The 15,025-nt window shown below is 41.3% G+C and overlaps 1 protein-coding gene across 2 annotated transcripts in view; it reads left to right on the top strand.

Annotated features, from left to right (window-relative positions):
- GTF3C1 (general transcription factor IIIC subunit 1) overlaps positions 1–15,025 on the top strand; it is a 195,212-nt gene that overhangs the window by 147,007 nt on the left and 33,180 nt on the right. For both annotated transcript variants that reach the window (XM_053472098.1, XM_053472099.1), the window contains 5 exons: positions 111–173; positions 432–525; positions 2,206–2,378; positions 5,247–5,531; positions 11,722–11,975. In XM_053472098.1, coding sequence (XP_053328073.1) covers positions 111–173; positions 432–525; positions 2,206–2,378; positions 5,247–5,531; positions 11,722–11,975 — 869 coding nt within the window. The remainder of the gene's footprint in view (positions 1–110; positions 174–431; positions 526–2,205; positions 2,379–5,246; positions 5,532–11,721; positions 11,976–15,025) is intronic.

Raw genomic sequence — 15,025 nt, 5'->3', positions numbered from 1 at the left:
GCATGCAGTAAAATGCATCACAGTCTATGCACAATGGACTCCGATATGCATTAAATAATTAAAAATGAACTAGACTGTCACTTATCCTAATTACTTCCTTGTTTGATCAGTTATCGGGTTTTGGCAGTTGGAGATGAATCAAGCCAAGAGACAAGAACAGAAATGCTCAATAGGTATGCTGTGTGTTATTTATATTTCCTTGTAATGCTTTATTTAATTGTGAAACTGTAATGTATCATTGTAAAAACAATATTCTTTAATCAAATGGATTGTCTCTTCTCTCTGAAACTTAATGGATCTATTCTGTCTTATTTTAGATATTCTTGTATAATATAAACAACTTATTTTTTCACTCCAAATGTATTATTCTACAGTAATTAAGCATTATAATAAAATGTGGTTCTTATCTCACTTTTTGCCTCATTTTGCAGTGTGGATGACATACACATTCTGGTGCTTCAGAATCTAATTTTGAGCACTTTGGCACTCTCTGACATGCAGATGAAGTCATGTCGTTCACTGCAAGTAAGTTATGTGTGCTGTGTGTATATATGTATATATGTGTGTATGCTGTGTGTGTGTATATGTATATACAGGGCCGGCCCGACAATGGAGCCGAGTGGGGAAACCGCTCCAGGCGGCACTCTCGAAGGGGCGGCACTTCGCCGCCCCAAGCCCTTTTTTTTTTTTTTTTTTTCAAGCGAATGAGAGAGAAAGGGGCCCCGAGTGGTTTTCGCTTACCCGCTCGGCGCACCTCGCTCTCTCCTCTGCGGTGAGTCTCCCTGTTCGGTCTCGGTGCTGGCTTGTAATGCTGAGTTCCAGAAGATTTCCAGCGCTCAGCATTACAAGCCGGCACCGAGACCGAACAGGGAGAGTCGCCACAGGACTGCTGAAAGGTAAGTACAAGAAGGGGGGGGCGGCAGGGACGGAGGGAGAGGAAGGGTAGATAAGGGGGGGTGGCATTTTAAAATTCGCCCCAGGCGGCATTTTGCCTTGGGCTGGCCCTGTGTATATATATATATATCTATCTATAGTGTGTGTTCAAATTTGATTAAATCCTAAATAGCAAAATTTTTCCGCTCTAGTGAGGTGTGGAATGTTTCACGATGCATGTCACCCTTAAACTTAAAGGCACACTCAACCCATCATATTCAGCTTAATGCACATGATAGCTGCATGGTCTGTTTTAAATGTTTGTGTCGTCACTTTTGCATAGGGAGATTGTGCAGACTACACGCCTGTACGTTTATCCCTTTCCACACACCACAGCTAGCAACGTATGTTAATTCATGTATTTTGTAAGACTATAGAAGGGGTGTGTCAATCCCCGTTTACAATAAACTTTGTTACAGCCTACATTTTAGTTTTAGCTTATATTAGTGTATATGTACCTCTGATACAAAAAAACATCTCCAGTGAGATATATTATTGGTATGTAGGGATTTTAAGTTAGAAATTAGGCCCCTTGTTTGTTAAATTACATATACACATATATAAATCTATTTTACCTATTTTAGCACTTTACTTGTCCCTAAGGGGTTATTTTTCAATATTTTAGTAAGTGTGGTGGATTGTTAGTTGGGAATTTGTTACATATGGTTAGATAGGGGTTAAAAGAGACGAGAAAACTTGGCTTCCAAGTCAGGACAAACTTATTTTGCGTTTTATTCCATTTACTAGTTGTGTAATTTGTAGGCTTGTAAAATTGTGTAAAAAAAACACTATATATGGATTTTGTTTAACCCTGAAAATTGCTGTGGTCCTGTAATATAAAATAGCCCTGGTCTTTAAGGGGCAGCATTTTCCTTCCATCTTGGTTTCCAGTAGTAGTCGTAATCTCATAGTTTGCACATAGGCAGAAAGTGAGGCTGCATGTAAGCACTGCTTTGATTGGCTCAGTTAGCTCAGTCAGCCTATCACAGCATGGTTCAGTAAAGTTACTCTGAATTTGTCTGTGTGCTGTTTAAAGTGATATTAGCCCAAGCAGGACCCTGCAGTTACTGTATGGCTGCATATATTTTGGAGTTTATATGTGCAGTCCTGAGAACCTACCAGGAAGTTCAATGTATGTTTCGGGGTAACATACATTGAACATTGGGGGACCATTACACCTCAGATGTCACTACCATAACACTTAGGCCTGACAAAAATGAATGAATTGTGGTTGCTGCGGAGCTCTTTATTATTATGCTTATTATTTTTTAGACATTTAGAATGTATAGGAAATATTCTGATGACATTTTGGTGAAGGCATTTTTGGAATTTCAAAAGAAGAGACTGGTAAATCGTCGTAGAGGAAATCATATGATGGGTCCAAAGAAAAAACGGGCATTGCCTTTTGTACCCATGTCATTTCAATTATCACAGACATATTACAGGTAAACATTTTTTTTATTATTATTTTACTCAAATAAATACAATAAAATACAATAAAAACAAATAGACAGTATTCACAAATTTATAACCCCCCTCCCAGCTCTCTCTGTGTCTGCAAGGAAAAAAATAAATAAATAAAATTATTAAATATCACCATAGACCCCAAGTAAATTGGAAGTCCCTCATTTTCTTTTTGGATTCTCCACTTCTATATTGTTCATATTTTTTTAATTGGTCAATCAAATTTAACCACTAGGGCAGTACGGGGGCTCCTTTATCGAACCATTTCCTCAAGATCAATAGTCTCCCTAGAAAAAAAATTTTCTTGAAGAGTTTGTTTAACCTACCAAACTGTTCTACATCACCTAGTATTACAACCTTTGGATCTATATTACAGGTAAACATAATACCGCCAATCTATTTATTTTGTCTTCTCTAGCTCCTTTTTGCAAGGGTTCATTCACTAAATTCACTTCATCATGTAATTAACTTTACATGATGAAGGGCAAGCCCCGTTGAGCTTCTATACCATGCATAGCATATTTTAAAACCTTTAATAAGTGAAAGTTATCTGATTGAACTATACATAATGTACTTCAATTCAGGAAGCTTAGTTAACAGCTCTGCCAAATGTTGGTTTAGTGAATACTCTGAATCCCTTCTTTCCCTTGTGAGGCTCTGCAGCACTAACAAGTGAGATGTAACTCCTCCTGGTGGGGCATGAAATAAGTAAAACCTTCTTCTCCCAACTCCCCCCCCTCAGTGTTTTCTTGCCCCAAAGCAGGTAAGAGCTTCAGTTCTTCACCCCCTTTTTCATTTTCCTAGGACTGTGGGAGGACCTATATCCTTAGCTTCCTACATGTTATGAACAGAGCAATAGGGGGGGTAAGTAGCCAGGTAACAATGGAGACTGGAATTTTCCCTTATTTATTGCGCCCTTGAGCTCATCTCCCTTCCGTTTCAGATGAAGGTCAGTACTCCTCAGTGGGATGCCCTCACCTCTACTCTCCAGTATCTTCGGTCCTCCTGTTCCCACAAGGTAGGCCTTGAGCGGCCTCTTTGCTCCCACTGGCGGTCTTCCCAGTTGGGAGCTTCTGGGCAACTTGAGGCTTTGGTGCACAGGATTTGTGTTGTCACGCCTGTACGCCTGTTGGTTACACTTGCACAACAACGTCTGTGCTTTCTTGAGGCTGCGCTTGTGCAATAGCCATATCTGGACACCTTCTAAAGGGGAGTCCGGCAGAGGACACAGAGAAACTTATTTCAGTCATCAGGGCAAGTTTGGAGATGCCTGATGAACAAGTAGATAAGAAATTGGATAGGTTCTTTGCTAACTATTTTAAACAGCCTAAAGAGTCTTCTCTCTCCTGAAGAGTCTCTCTTACTACATAAACTCTTCTTGGCGGGCTCCATGGTAGACAGTCATCACTCCATTTAACGAAAGCTCATCAAATGAATTATCTGGAGCTCCTGGCAGCGTGGAAGACCTTCCTAGCTTGGCAGAGACTGATACTCAGCAAGGCGATATTGATTTAATAAAACATCAGTGCTGTTGTAGCATATCTGAACCGACAAGGGGTTACAAAAAGCTTTCCATTGAGACTTTTGGCAGCTCATATTTTCAAAGTGGCAGAAAGCTATATATCCAGTTTGTCAGCAGTTCAGATCCAGGGTTCCCTGAATATTCAGACGGACTACTAAAGCAGACATCCGATTCATCCAGGATAATGGTGTCTCCATCCAGAAATCTTTTAGGAACTTGTTTTTTTATTTCTGTGCTCCAGACATCAACCTTATGCCTTCAATGGTGAACTGAAAAAACATTTTTTTCTCCCTATCATTGGAAGGAAAACCTCTCACTCTGGAAGCACTCTCTTAGTATTGGTCCGGCAGACTGGAATAAGTTTTCTCCTTTATTCCTGCTTCTTTTCAGATTCATCAGGAAAATAAGAATAGACCAAACAGATGTAATCTCGCCCATATCTTAGAGTCCCATCCTGCATTCTTAGAGTCCCATCCTGCATTCGTTTTCAGCACTTCTCCACCTGACAGCATAATTAACAATCTGTCTTGCTAAACAATGGACTGGACTTGGAGACGTTCTGTTAGTCGAACGTTAGTTACAAGGAAGAGATTTGCTGCATCTGGAAATTCTTTTCAGAATGTTCAATCAGGAACTCTTCCCCATTTCATCTGTCAGTCGCTCAAGCTCTGAATTTTTACATTCAGGATTTCCCAAAGATCTATGTCCAGCTACTATGAAAGTGTATATTGCAGTCTTTTCAGATGCAGCAAATCTCTTCCTTGTAAATAATGTTCGACTAACAGAACGTCTCCAACTCCAGTCCATTGTTTAGCAAGACACTCAATAGGTAACTATCTCATGGGCTGAAGTCGCAGACATGCCTCCAAATCAGTGCTGCTGTGGACCACAAAGGAAATGTTAAATTCTTACCTGGGAATGTATTTTCCTTGTGTACCCTGAAGCAGAACTCTTTTGTTCCGTCCCAAAAATGTTTCATTCTTTTTGTATATACTTTGTTGGCTTTGTTATGCAGAAGGGCAGTTGGGAGGAACTGGTTTTATTGACTTCCTGCCCTACCTGGAGGAGCTACATCCCACTTGTTGGTGCTGTTGCAGGATACACAAACAAAATAAATTATCAGGTAAAAATGTAATGTTTCTTCCTACTCTTCTCTCTCATTTGTATTTTTTCCAACCTCTCTTGCTCCCTCTCATTTTATTATCCCCTAAGGTCACTGAATTATTACTGCAATTTATGTAGATTTTCACAAGTGAATTAATCTGTTGATATATTTACTATTCATTTGCAAAGATAAATATTTATGCACGTGTCTATTCCTTTATAGACTTTTTACTTGGCGATTTCCTTCAACGATCTGTTCAGAATCCTATCACTTTCTTAACACACTGAAGACTTGTGGAATTGCTGAGAAAGCAGATGTCTTCACATTCAGTGATCATGCTTATGAGCCAGTAGACAACATGATCATGTTTCCTTTAGATGGACCTGGTGGTCAGTGTGTAACAATTCTCTCCCTACTTCTCCTGGGTATGACTTCCGTCAATGTGAAAATCCCAGACCAGATTGTAGTTGTAGACAGCAATCTTGTAGAAAATGAAGTAATTAAAAGGTATGTCTTTTGTTTTATATTATTATTTTTAACCCCTTCGTAAAAAAGGCCGATTTTTTTTGTTTTAACATTTCTGCGGTGCTCATGTTTAGCTGTAATTTTCTTCTTTCCCGTTTACTGAACCCACACAAGTTTTTTGTTTTCTTCAGGACAAAGAAGGGTTTTTTTTAGATGTCATTATTTTGATTGTATCATATCATTTACTATAAAAAAAAAAGTATAAAATATGGTGGAAATTGAGGAAAAGATTTTTTCTGACTTTTACTCATCTAATATTAGATCTAACGTCTAAAACTAGTAAACAAAAAAAAAAAAAAAAACCCTGCTAAATAGATTCTACTGTTTGTCCTGAGTTTTGAACTATCCAATGTTTTTATGTCCCCATGTGGTATCACACAACTCCACAATATGTGTTCAGTAACATTTCCTGAGAACAACGATACCACCCATGCATGGATTTGCTTAGCTGTTTTTCAATGTTGGACCTTGACAATTGGCGATCCACTGCCCATGCCCTATTTCAGGGGTGTCCAAGTATTTTCTACAGTGGGCCACTTCATCAGAAATGTATGAGTGCGTGGACCACATTCATTTTTCACTGAGAGAAAATATGGCCTTTTAACTTTATGATGCATATAAATACAGGGTAATTTGGCGATAATGAAAAAAGCAGTGGAAAAGTTTTTTTGATCAACTTGATGTAATTCTATCAATACTAAATTGCTTAAAAAGTAAAACAAAGTCAGTCCACAAACCATTAGTTTAGCACAAAGTTTAGCATAAAACTGCACAAGGCTGGAGCACACTGTGGGTACAAACTGTATTTAAGCTGACTGACAGGCTCTGCCACGCTGACACCCAAACACACACACCAAGACAAGCTCTGCCACACAGACACCCAAACACACGCACCAGGACAGGCAAATGTGTATATTATATATATATATATATATATATATATATATATATATATATATATATATATATATATATATATATATATATATATATATATATATACACACACACACACACACACACACACACACACACACGTGTATATACACACACCAGCTTACAAATACACTGACCATCTCACACCAACATACATACACTGCACTTACACCCCTTTCTCCCTATCTCTTACCTTTCTCATCTTCTTTCTTCCATCCAGTTGTGGGAGCACGAGGTCTGTCATTTCAGACCTCTGCTTTACTGCTCCCTCATCACAACGCGCCGGCAATTGATGCCGAGCGCCGGGACATGACGTCATCCCTGCGCTCGGCATCAATAGCCGGCGTGTAGTGATTAGGGAGCAGGGAAGCCGAGGTCTGAAGTGCCAGACCTCGAGCTCCCTAATATTGGGCTAGTTAGAGGGAGGTCGTGATCTCCCCAACCAGCCCTACTGATCAGGGCTAGTTGGGGAGATCACGATCTTGCACCTACCTCGGCGCGACCCTGAAGACCGGCCCAGGGGAGGCGGCTTCTCCACTCGCCCCTCCCCTAGAGATTCGTGGCTTCATGGGACTTTCCGGCTCGGTAAGTACCCGGTACTCGGTTAGTACCCAGCGTATAAGACGACCCCCGACTTTTGAGAAGATTTTCTGGGGTTAAAAAGTCGTCTTATACGCCGGAATATACGGTAATCATTCCAGTGGGCATGTAGACATCCTAACGACAAAGGCAGATACAACTGCACCTTAACCCCTTGACAGCAATTGATGGTCCGGGCACGTCAAGCTAAAACATTCAGTTGAACAAATGGCGTGCCAGGACTGTCATGGCTTTAAGCGGATGTATAAAGTGATCTATATTCGTTTTCTGCACCCAAACGGTGTTGCTGTAATGCCTCGAAGTCGAGGCATTCAACAACACCGAGATCAGCATCAGGGGCCATCAACGCCCTTTTTAAAAGAGTTTAGGAGGCGATCAACGATGGCCTCCTAAACTTCAATGGTGTAGCTGAAATGCCTCGATAGCGAGGCATTCAGCAACACCGAACACCCACCCCAGGACACGATGTGACCGCTACGGACAGCAGTTACAACCGCCACTGCAAGATTTTGCCACTCTCAAGATAGCTGCATTCCTTTAAAAAAAATAAAGAAGTTGCCAAAGTTTCCAAGAGGGTCTTCTCCAGACCCTCCTGAGAACTCTGGCTCCTCTTGCAGGTTGAATACAGGTACAGCATTCAACCATGCAAGTCAATGGAGCCCAGCTTTCTAATCACAATGTGATTAGCAAAATAAACAAATTAAAAAATAAAAAAAATAAAAAAATTGTAACATGTAAAAAATTTTTTCCACTGATGCCGGTCTAGTTCCCAAAAATGTAAAAAATATATACAAAAAATATTCTATGAGCAAGTCCTATAGCTTCAAACAAGTCTCTCATAGAAAGAGTTAAAATATTGGCATGTTAAATGCCCGTGGGGTTGAATTGACCAGGTTCAACGTCATTTTTGAATTCAGCTGAACCCAGCAAACCATATATTTTTTTAATGGGAACAATAAAAAGTGACTTAGACGCCTACTCCAAAAAAGAAATGCAGCAAACACTAAGTATACCTTCAAAACAAAAACCAGAAAAGTAAATAGTGTAATAAAGTGTTGCGCAATAAAATTAATAAAATGAGAAAAATCTTTAGCAAGTTTTTCCAATAATACTCAAGGAAGCAAAGATAACATGTAAAAAAATAAAATAGGATTTACAAATGTGTGAATCTGTATAGAGTGTATATAATATATATGGTAAACTGTATATCACACTCACATTTACTAGAGCCACCGCGATATGGATCCAGTTTTCAAAAAATATATACAGTGTAATAGACACCCCATGGTATTTCAAATGGTGGCATTAAACACTTTCCATGCACTAATCCTACCCCCAGCCTTTGTGAACCATTTGTGGAAGTAATTCTTTTTGTCCCCTCCCCCACCACACACACACACACACACACACACACACTGTACTATAGGTATAAATCCATATCGCGGTGGCTCTAGTAAATGTGAGTGTGATATACAGTTTACCATTTGTTTTACATGTTATCTTTGCTTCCTTGAGTATTATTGGATGTTTCTGGATTGGATGTTTCTGGTGCAGCAACACCCCATTAGTGAAACAAGCGATCATTGATCTCTTCTGAAACTCTTGCCAGGAGAAGGGCAACTCCATTTTAAATAGCACACTGCCTTACATATTGGCGCTTGTGATCCCTCTGGAGAGTGGTCACATGACGCCCTGTCGGGGGGTGGGGGGGCCTCGCATAAAAAAAGGAATATCGAAGCTCAAAAGGGTTACAAAGTAATCTCAAAGAGTATACCTATTAATCAGTCCACAGTTAGATTGTTTATGAACGGAAACAATTTAGTACTGTGGCTGCTCTTCCTAGAAGTGGGCACCCAGCCAAGTTGACTCCAAGGACACAATGCAGAATGCTCAAGGAGGCAAAAAAAGAACCATAGAATAACAGGTAAAAGTTTAAGGAAAGGAATCATTGGAACTTTTAATATCTCTGTTCGTGTGTCTTGCTTTCCCAAAACATTGAATAGGCATGGAGTCTTTGGCAGGACACCACAGAGAAAGCCGCTGCTCTCCCAAAAAAAATTAAAAAAATTTGGGTGTAAAAACAGGGTGCGTCTTATACACTGCTTGTAGATTTTTATATTTTTTTTGTCCCGCTTATCTCTGTGTTGCTCAGCAGCGTCTCTTGTTCCGTCGAGGAGACACAGGAATCCAGTGGAGTCACTTGAATGTAATTCACATGACTCCGTTCCGCTCCTGCTCCCGTGGCCGGGACTGGTAAGGGTGGGGGAGGGTGTATGAGTCTGCATGAATGGGGCAATGAATGAATATGTGTGCGTGATAGCATGTATGTGTAAGTGGGGGGGCAGGGCACAGGGAGGCTGAAAGTGATGTGCATGTGTTGGCTGCTTGTGCATGATAGGAGTGTGATTGCTATATTGAATATACATGATTGCTAACAGCAATAACACTCCGATCATGCCCAGGCATACCCAGATTCCAGCACAGCTTACATCACACTCATCCTGGAACCTGGGCATGATAGAAGTGTAATTTTCCGGCCCCAAAATTAAGGTGCATTTTATACATGGGAGCGTCTTATACATAGGAAAATATGGTAGATATCATTTGGCTAAAAAAGAAGGAGCATTCCCAAAATACATATTTGATACATAAACAGGAAACCTACATAAATATAAAAAAATATGAATGGAGAAACGTGCTTGCAGATATGGCACAGTGGTCCAAATGAATTTGAATACCTTTTCTAGGCATAAGCTTGCCTTGGGATGATAGTAAGCAGGCTTTTTGTTATGGTGCAATAAAGCTGTAGTTGGGACTTTGATGTTAATCAAAAACTAGGCAGTTTCTTGTGTTACTTTTTATTGCTACTGTATGCACTCTGAACCTTTAAGTTTTGCTAACATACATGCAATTGCTTGTACTCCCAATGATTTCAATGGGAGTGCTACTCAGCATATGCATGAAGCGTATATACCGTATTTGCTCGATTATAAGACGACCCCCAAAATCTAAATATTAATTTAGGAAAAAAACAAAAAGCCTGAATATAAGACTACCCTATAGGAAAAAAGTTTTACTAGTAAATATTAATTCATGTAAACAATATTTTCATATTTAATAAAAGCTATGATTGAGAAAAATATATATTTTATTATTTCCTTTTATTTGCCAACCTGCCCCCCCAGTTATGCACATCTTCCCCCAGGGTTGCCACTCTGCGCCCAGAAATGCCTTATACCCCCTATTTGCCACTCTGCCCCATGATGTGCCTTTTAACCCTCTATATGCCACTCTGCCTCCAGAAATGTCTTATACCCTCCTATATGCCACTCTGCCCCATGATATGCCTTTTAATCCCCTATATGCCAGTGGCATATAGGGGGTTAAAAGGCATATCATGGGGCAGAGTGGCATATAGGGGGTTAAAAGGCATTTCTGGAGATATATATATATATATATATATATATATATATATATATATATATATATATATATATATATATATATATATATATCTGCTAACAGCAATCACACTCCTATCAAGCCAAGGCAGCCAGTACATGCTGGAACCTGAGGATGATAGGAGTCTGAGTACAGCCTCCCTATGCCATGCTACCACCCCCACCCCCCTTACACATCCATACTAACACACACTCATTCACAAACATTTAAATACTCATTCATTCCATTAATCACACATACTTTACACATTAATCACAAAAACCCTCCCCCACCCCCTTACCTGAACTGCAGATCTCCCACTCGCAGACTTCTGCAGGGGGCCGGCTGTGCGTGCAACTTATCTGGCCCCGCCCCCAGAGGAAGGGGGGGGGCAGAGTTATGTGACACGATGCTAGCTTCTTGTTCTCCTGCTGCTCGCGACCAAAGCCCGGTAAGTAGCATGGCCCCAGCAGACATTTTGAGGTCTGATTAGAAGACGACCTCGATTATAAGAAGAGGGGTATTTTTCAGAGCATTTGCTCTGAAAAAAACCTCGTCTTATAATCGAGCAAATACGGTACTAAAGCTAAATGAGACAGGGGTCTTATGTTGTAAGTCATATAACTAAAGAATGCATGCACCAATTTCTACATGGCAAAATGCCCAAAATTCAATTTTGGGACTACAGTTTTATTATATAGGTCAGTTGTTAACGCTTTGAGTCGTGGATGTGTCTTTTGCTTGAGTGTTGTTTGTTTCCCAAACCTTAGTTGAAATAGTGGTTTTCTGTAGTTATTTATGACTACAGATTCCATCAACAGTTTGGTATGGACTGGAATCAGCAGCTGAGTCAACCATTTCTCATTGCTAAAGTTAGGTTTGTATGATAAAAAAGTACTTAAATTGTTAATTGTACCGTAAGCATTTCATATAACACATTCATGCAGTAACAAAGGGTGGATGTGTATTTTTGTTGAGAGAGATATAACAATACACTATTTGTTATAGTGTATAGTCTACAACAAAACAGTGGGGAGTATATTAGCCACTATACCTGGATTGGAAGAATAGAAATATACAAAAGTTTTTTTTTTCTTTGCACATGACACACAAGTGCTTTTCTGAATCATAACTGTTTTAGGAAATACATAATTTTCTACTGTAATAGTATACAATTCTAATATTTTGTTTGTAGCCTAGGAAAAGAGTGTCTTGATGAAGAAGATTATGATGATGACTATGTTGATGAACCTTTGGGGAATAAACGCAAGATAGAGGTGAAAGCTCGACAGGCATCTCATACCAATTATCTCCTAATGAGGGGATACTGTGCACCAGGCATAGTCAACACGAGAAATCTTAACCCAAATGACAATGTTGTTGTAAATTCCTGTCAAGTTTGGGTCAAATTAAGAAATATACCAGTCCCTGGAAGGTTGAGAGGCTCAGGTAAGCACTATTTTTCTACTGTCTGGCTACATTACATTCTCCTTCACTTTACTAAGTTGTATTGTTTCATTCCTTTTACTAACTGGTCTCAAGATTATAATTTATTTTATATTTGTTTTTATACATATTGGTTCAGTTTGGCCCTGTCGACTATATTGTCCCTATTGTCCTGCTGTGCACAGGATGTCCTCAGACAAGCCTAAGCCATATGAAGAGTCTTCTGGTGCTAAGAAGGCCATGTTCACATCCAAGCATCCAGCTTATCAGAATTGGGAAGCCACTGAGTTGTAGGCTGCATTTTAACAGCTATGTAACTTAATGGGGTGTCATCCTCTTTTATTTCCCTGACCTTGGCTGATGCTATACAGGAAGTAATGTCATGGAACTTCATGAAGGGACATGCGGTTTTTGGCTAGTATTGGCAGTGCAGCATGTCTGCTTTTCAGGAGCCGTTACAAGCCAAACGACTCCTGCATATTAGGTTTTTTTCGGGTTATTCAAGAGGGGGCATCCCCCTTCCTGTTATACTTTGTTTTCTCGTTGCTTGCTTGGTCATTTATTAACTCATTTACGGGGTCTATGTGGGGTTTTGTTGTTGGTACAGACTGCTTTGTGAATGCATGGCGCTACACGGATGCTGTTAATGAAACATAAACCTTCCCAAGCCTGTTTTACACGTTATTTGGAATCTCTATATGTTCCTTTTACTAACAGTGCCTAATTAAAACATCTGTGTTAAAGGTGTTTTTACTGTAAGCAGTACACTGGAGCTATGCTGGGTAGTTTTCTTGATTCGGATTGTTTATATGTATGCATGGCCACAAAGGTGCAGTTCTCATACTCAAACTTTACTAAGCCTGCTTAACCCTTTTACTACCAATACCTGTTAGATACCTCTAGTCCTGCAATACACATCATTAAGCACGCTTTCTTGCCGTCATGCTTTTATACTGTTCAGCTCATGTTACTACGTCTGTGCTTTTAGAGAGATTTATTTCCTTATCCGAGCTTATTTACATTCGCTCGCTATATCTTTCTTGGCGTTACTCATTGTATGTTACAGCTGGTCAGTTACATTGGTGGTTCTTAGATCACTTTCAAATTATACTTAACTCCAACTACCGTATTTGCTCAATTATAAGACAAGGTTTTTTTCAGGTTTTTTTACCGTTGCATAGACATGTCATTCCTATCCGATCATGAGGATAGGTTCTCCATTCCCCGTTCACACGCTCCTGGGTCAGACTTTGCCGCCTCACATTCCCTCCGTGCTCGCACTATTACTAAATCGACTGCTGTATTATCAAGGTGAGACATTCCATTCTCAGCTTCGGCCGGCATAGTAGAATTTTTCCACCTACTGTTTGCTAGTCCCCTGTCTCCTCCGCATAGATCCAGCCCTCCACAATCTAGTTCTGTGGACGGGGCTCAATGAGGGATATGCTCAACTCACTAGTGGCATCGGTCTCCTACATTCACACGAGGTTAGCCTATTTTGGAAGCCCAGCCTGCACCGACAGGCCCGTCCCCCTTCTTCTGCATGCCCTGCCACCTCTGGTTGCCATTTTAGTCTGTGCAAGCTAATGCATATTTGCACTGATGGGGGGATAGGGAGGGAGAGGGTAAATAGTGAGAAGGGGGGATAGGGAGGGAGAGGGTACATAGTGAGAAGGGGGATAGGGAGAGAGAGGGTAGATAGTGAGAAGGGGGGATAGGGAGGGAGAGGGTAGATAGTGAGAAGGGGGGATAGGGAGGGAGAGGGTAGATAGTGAGAAGGGGTAGATAGTGAGAAGAGGGGATAGGGAGGGAGAGGGTAGATAGTGAGAAGGAGGGATAGGGAGGGAGAGGGTAGATAGTGAGAAGGGGATAGGGAGGGAGAGGGGGGGATAGTGAGAAGGGGGTTAGGGAGGGAGAGGATAGATAGTGAGAAGGGGAGTCGGGAGGGAGAGAGGGTAGATAGTGAGAAGGAGGGGATAGGGAGAGAGTAGATAGGGAGGGAGAGGGTAGATAGTGAGAAGGGGGGGTAGGGAGGGAGAGGGTAGATAGTGAGAAGGGGGGGTAGGGAGGGAGAGGATAGATAGTAAGAGGGGGGATAGGGAGGGAGAGGGTAGATAGTGAGAAGGGGGGATAGGGAGGGAGAGGGTAGATAGTGAGAAGGGGATAGGGAGGGAGAGGGGGGATAGTGAGAAGGGGGTTAGGGAGGGAGAGGATAGATAGTGAGAAGGGGAGTCGGGAGGGAGAGAGGGTAGATAGTGAGAAGGAGGGGATAGGGAGAGGGTAGATAGGGAGAAGGGGGGATAGGGAGGGAGAGGGTAGATAGTGAGAAGGGGGGATAGGGAGAGAGGGTAGATAGTGAGAAGGGGGATAGGGAGGGAGAGGGTAGATAGGAAGGGAGAGGGTAGATAGTGAGAAGGGGGATAGGGAGGGAGAGGGTAGATAGTGAGAGGGGGGATAGTGAGGGAGAGGGTAGATAGTGAGAGGGGGGATAGGGAGGGAGAGGGTAGATAGTGAGAGGGGGATAGGGAGGGAGAGGGTAGATAGTGAGAAGGGGGGGATAGGGAGGGAGAGGGTAGATAGTGAGAAGGAGGAGGGTAGATAGTGAGAAGGGGGGATAGGGAGGGAGAGGGTAGATAGTGAGAGGGGGGATAGGGAGGGAGAGGGTAGATAGTGAGAAGGGGGATAGGGAGGGAGAGGGTAGATAGTGAGAAGGGGGATAGGGAGAGAGAGGGTAGATAATGAGAGGGGGGTATAGGGAGGGAGAGGGTAGATAGTGCTATGCCTGTATTGTAGGATACTGCATCTCACTGTCCCTCTCACTTTAACTAGTGGTTCCGCCTCTGTAATACCTCACAGGTCAGAGAGCACAGTGGCCATTTTGTAAGCTAGTGAGTGTTAAGCAGTGATGCAGCATGGTATGATACTCTTATATTTGTGTCAGCATTAATATCCTGATTATTCAGTAATGTTCAGCAATAAAGCAAGGTTGTATTAAACTACTGGTATTATATCCGGAGCACATAGGATTACAACAGATAGTGAGAGGGGGGATA

Source organism: Spea bombifrons, chromosome 7 (genome assembly GCF_027358695.1).
Source record: "Spea bombifrons isolate aSpeBom1 chromosome 7, aSpeBom1.2.pri, whole genome shotgun sequence".
NCBI lineage: Eukaryota > Metazoa > Chordata > Amphibia > Anura > Pelobatidae > Spea > Spea bombifrons.
The sequence above is the reverse complement of the archived record's forward strand: the minus strand, read 5'-3'. Positions and strand labels throughout refer to the sequence as shown.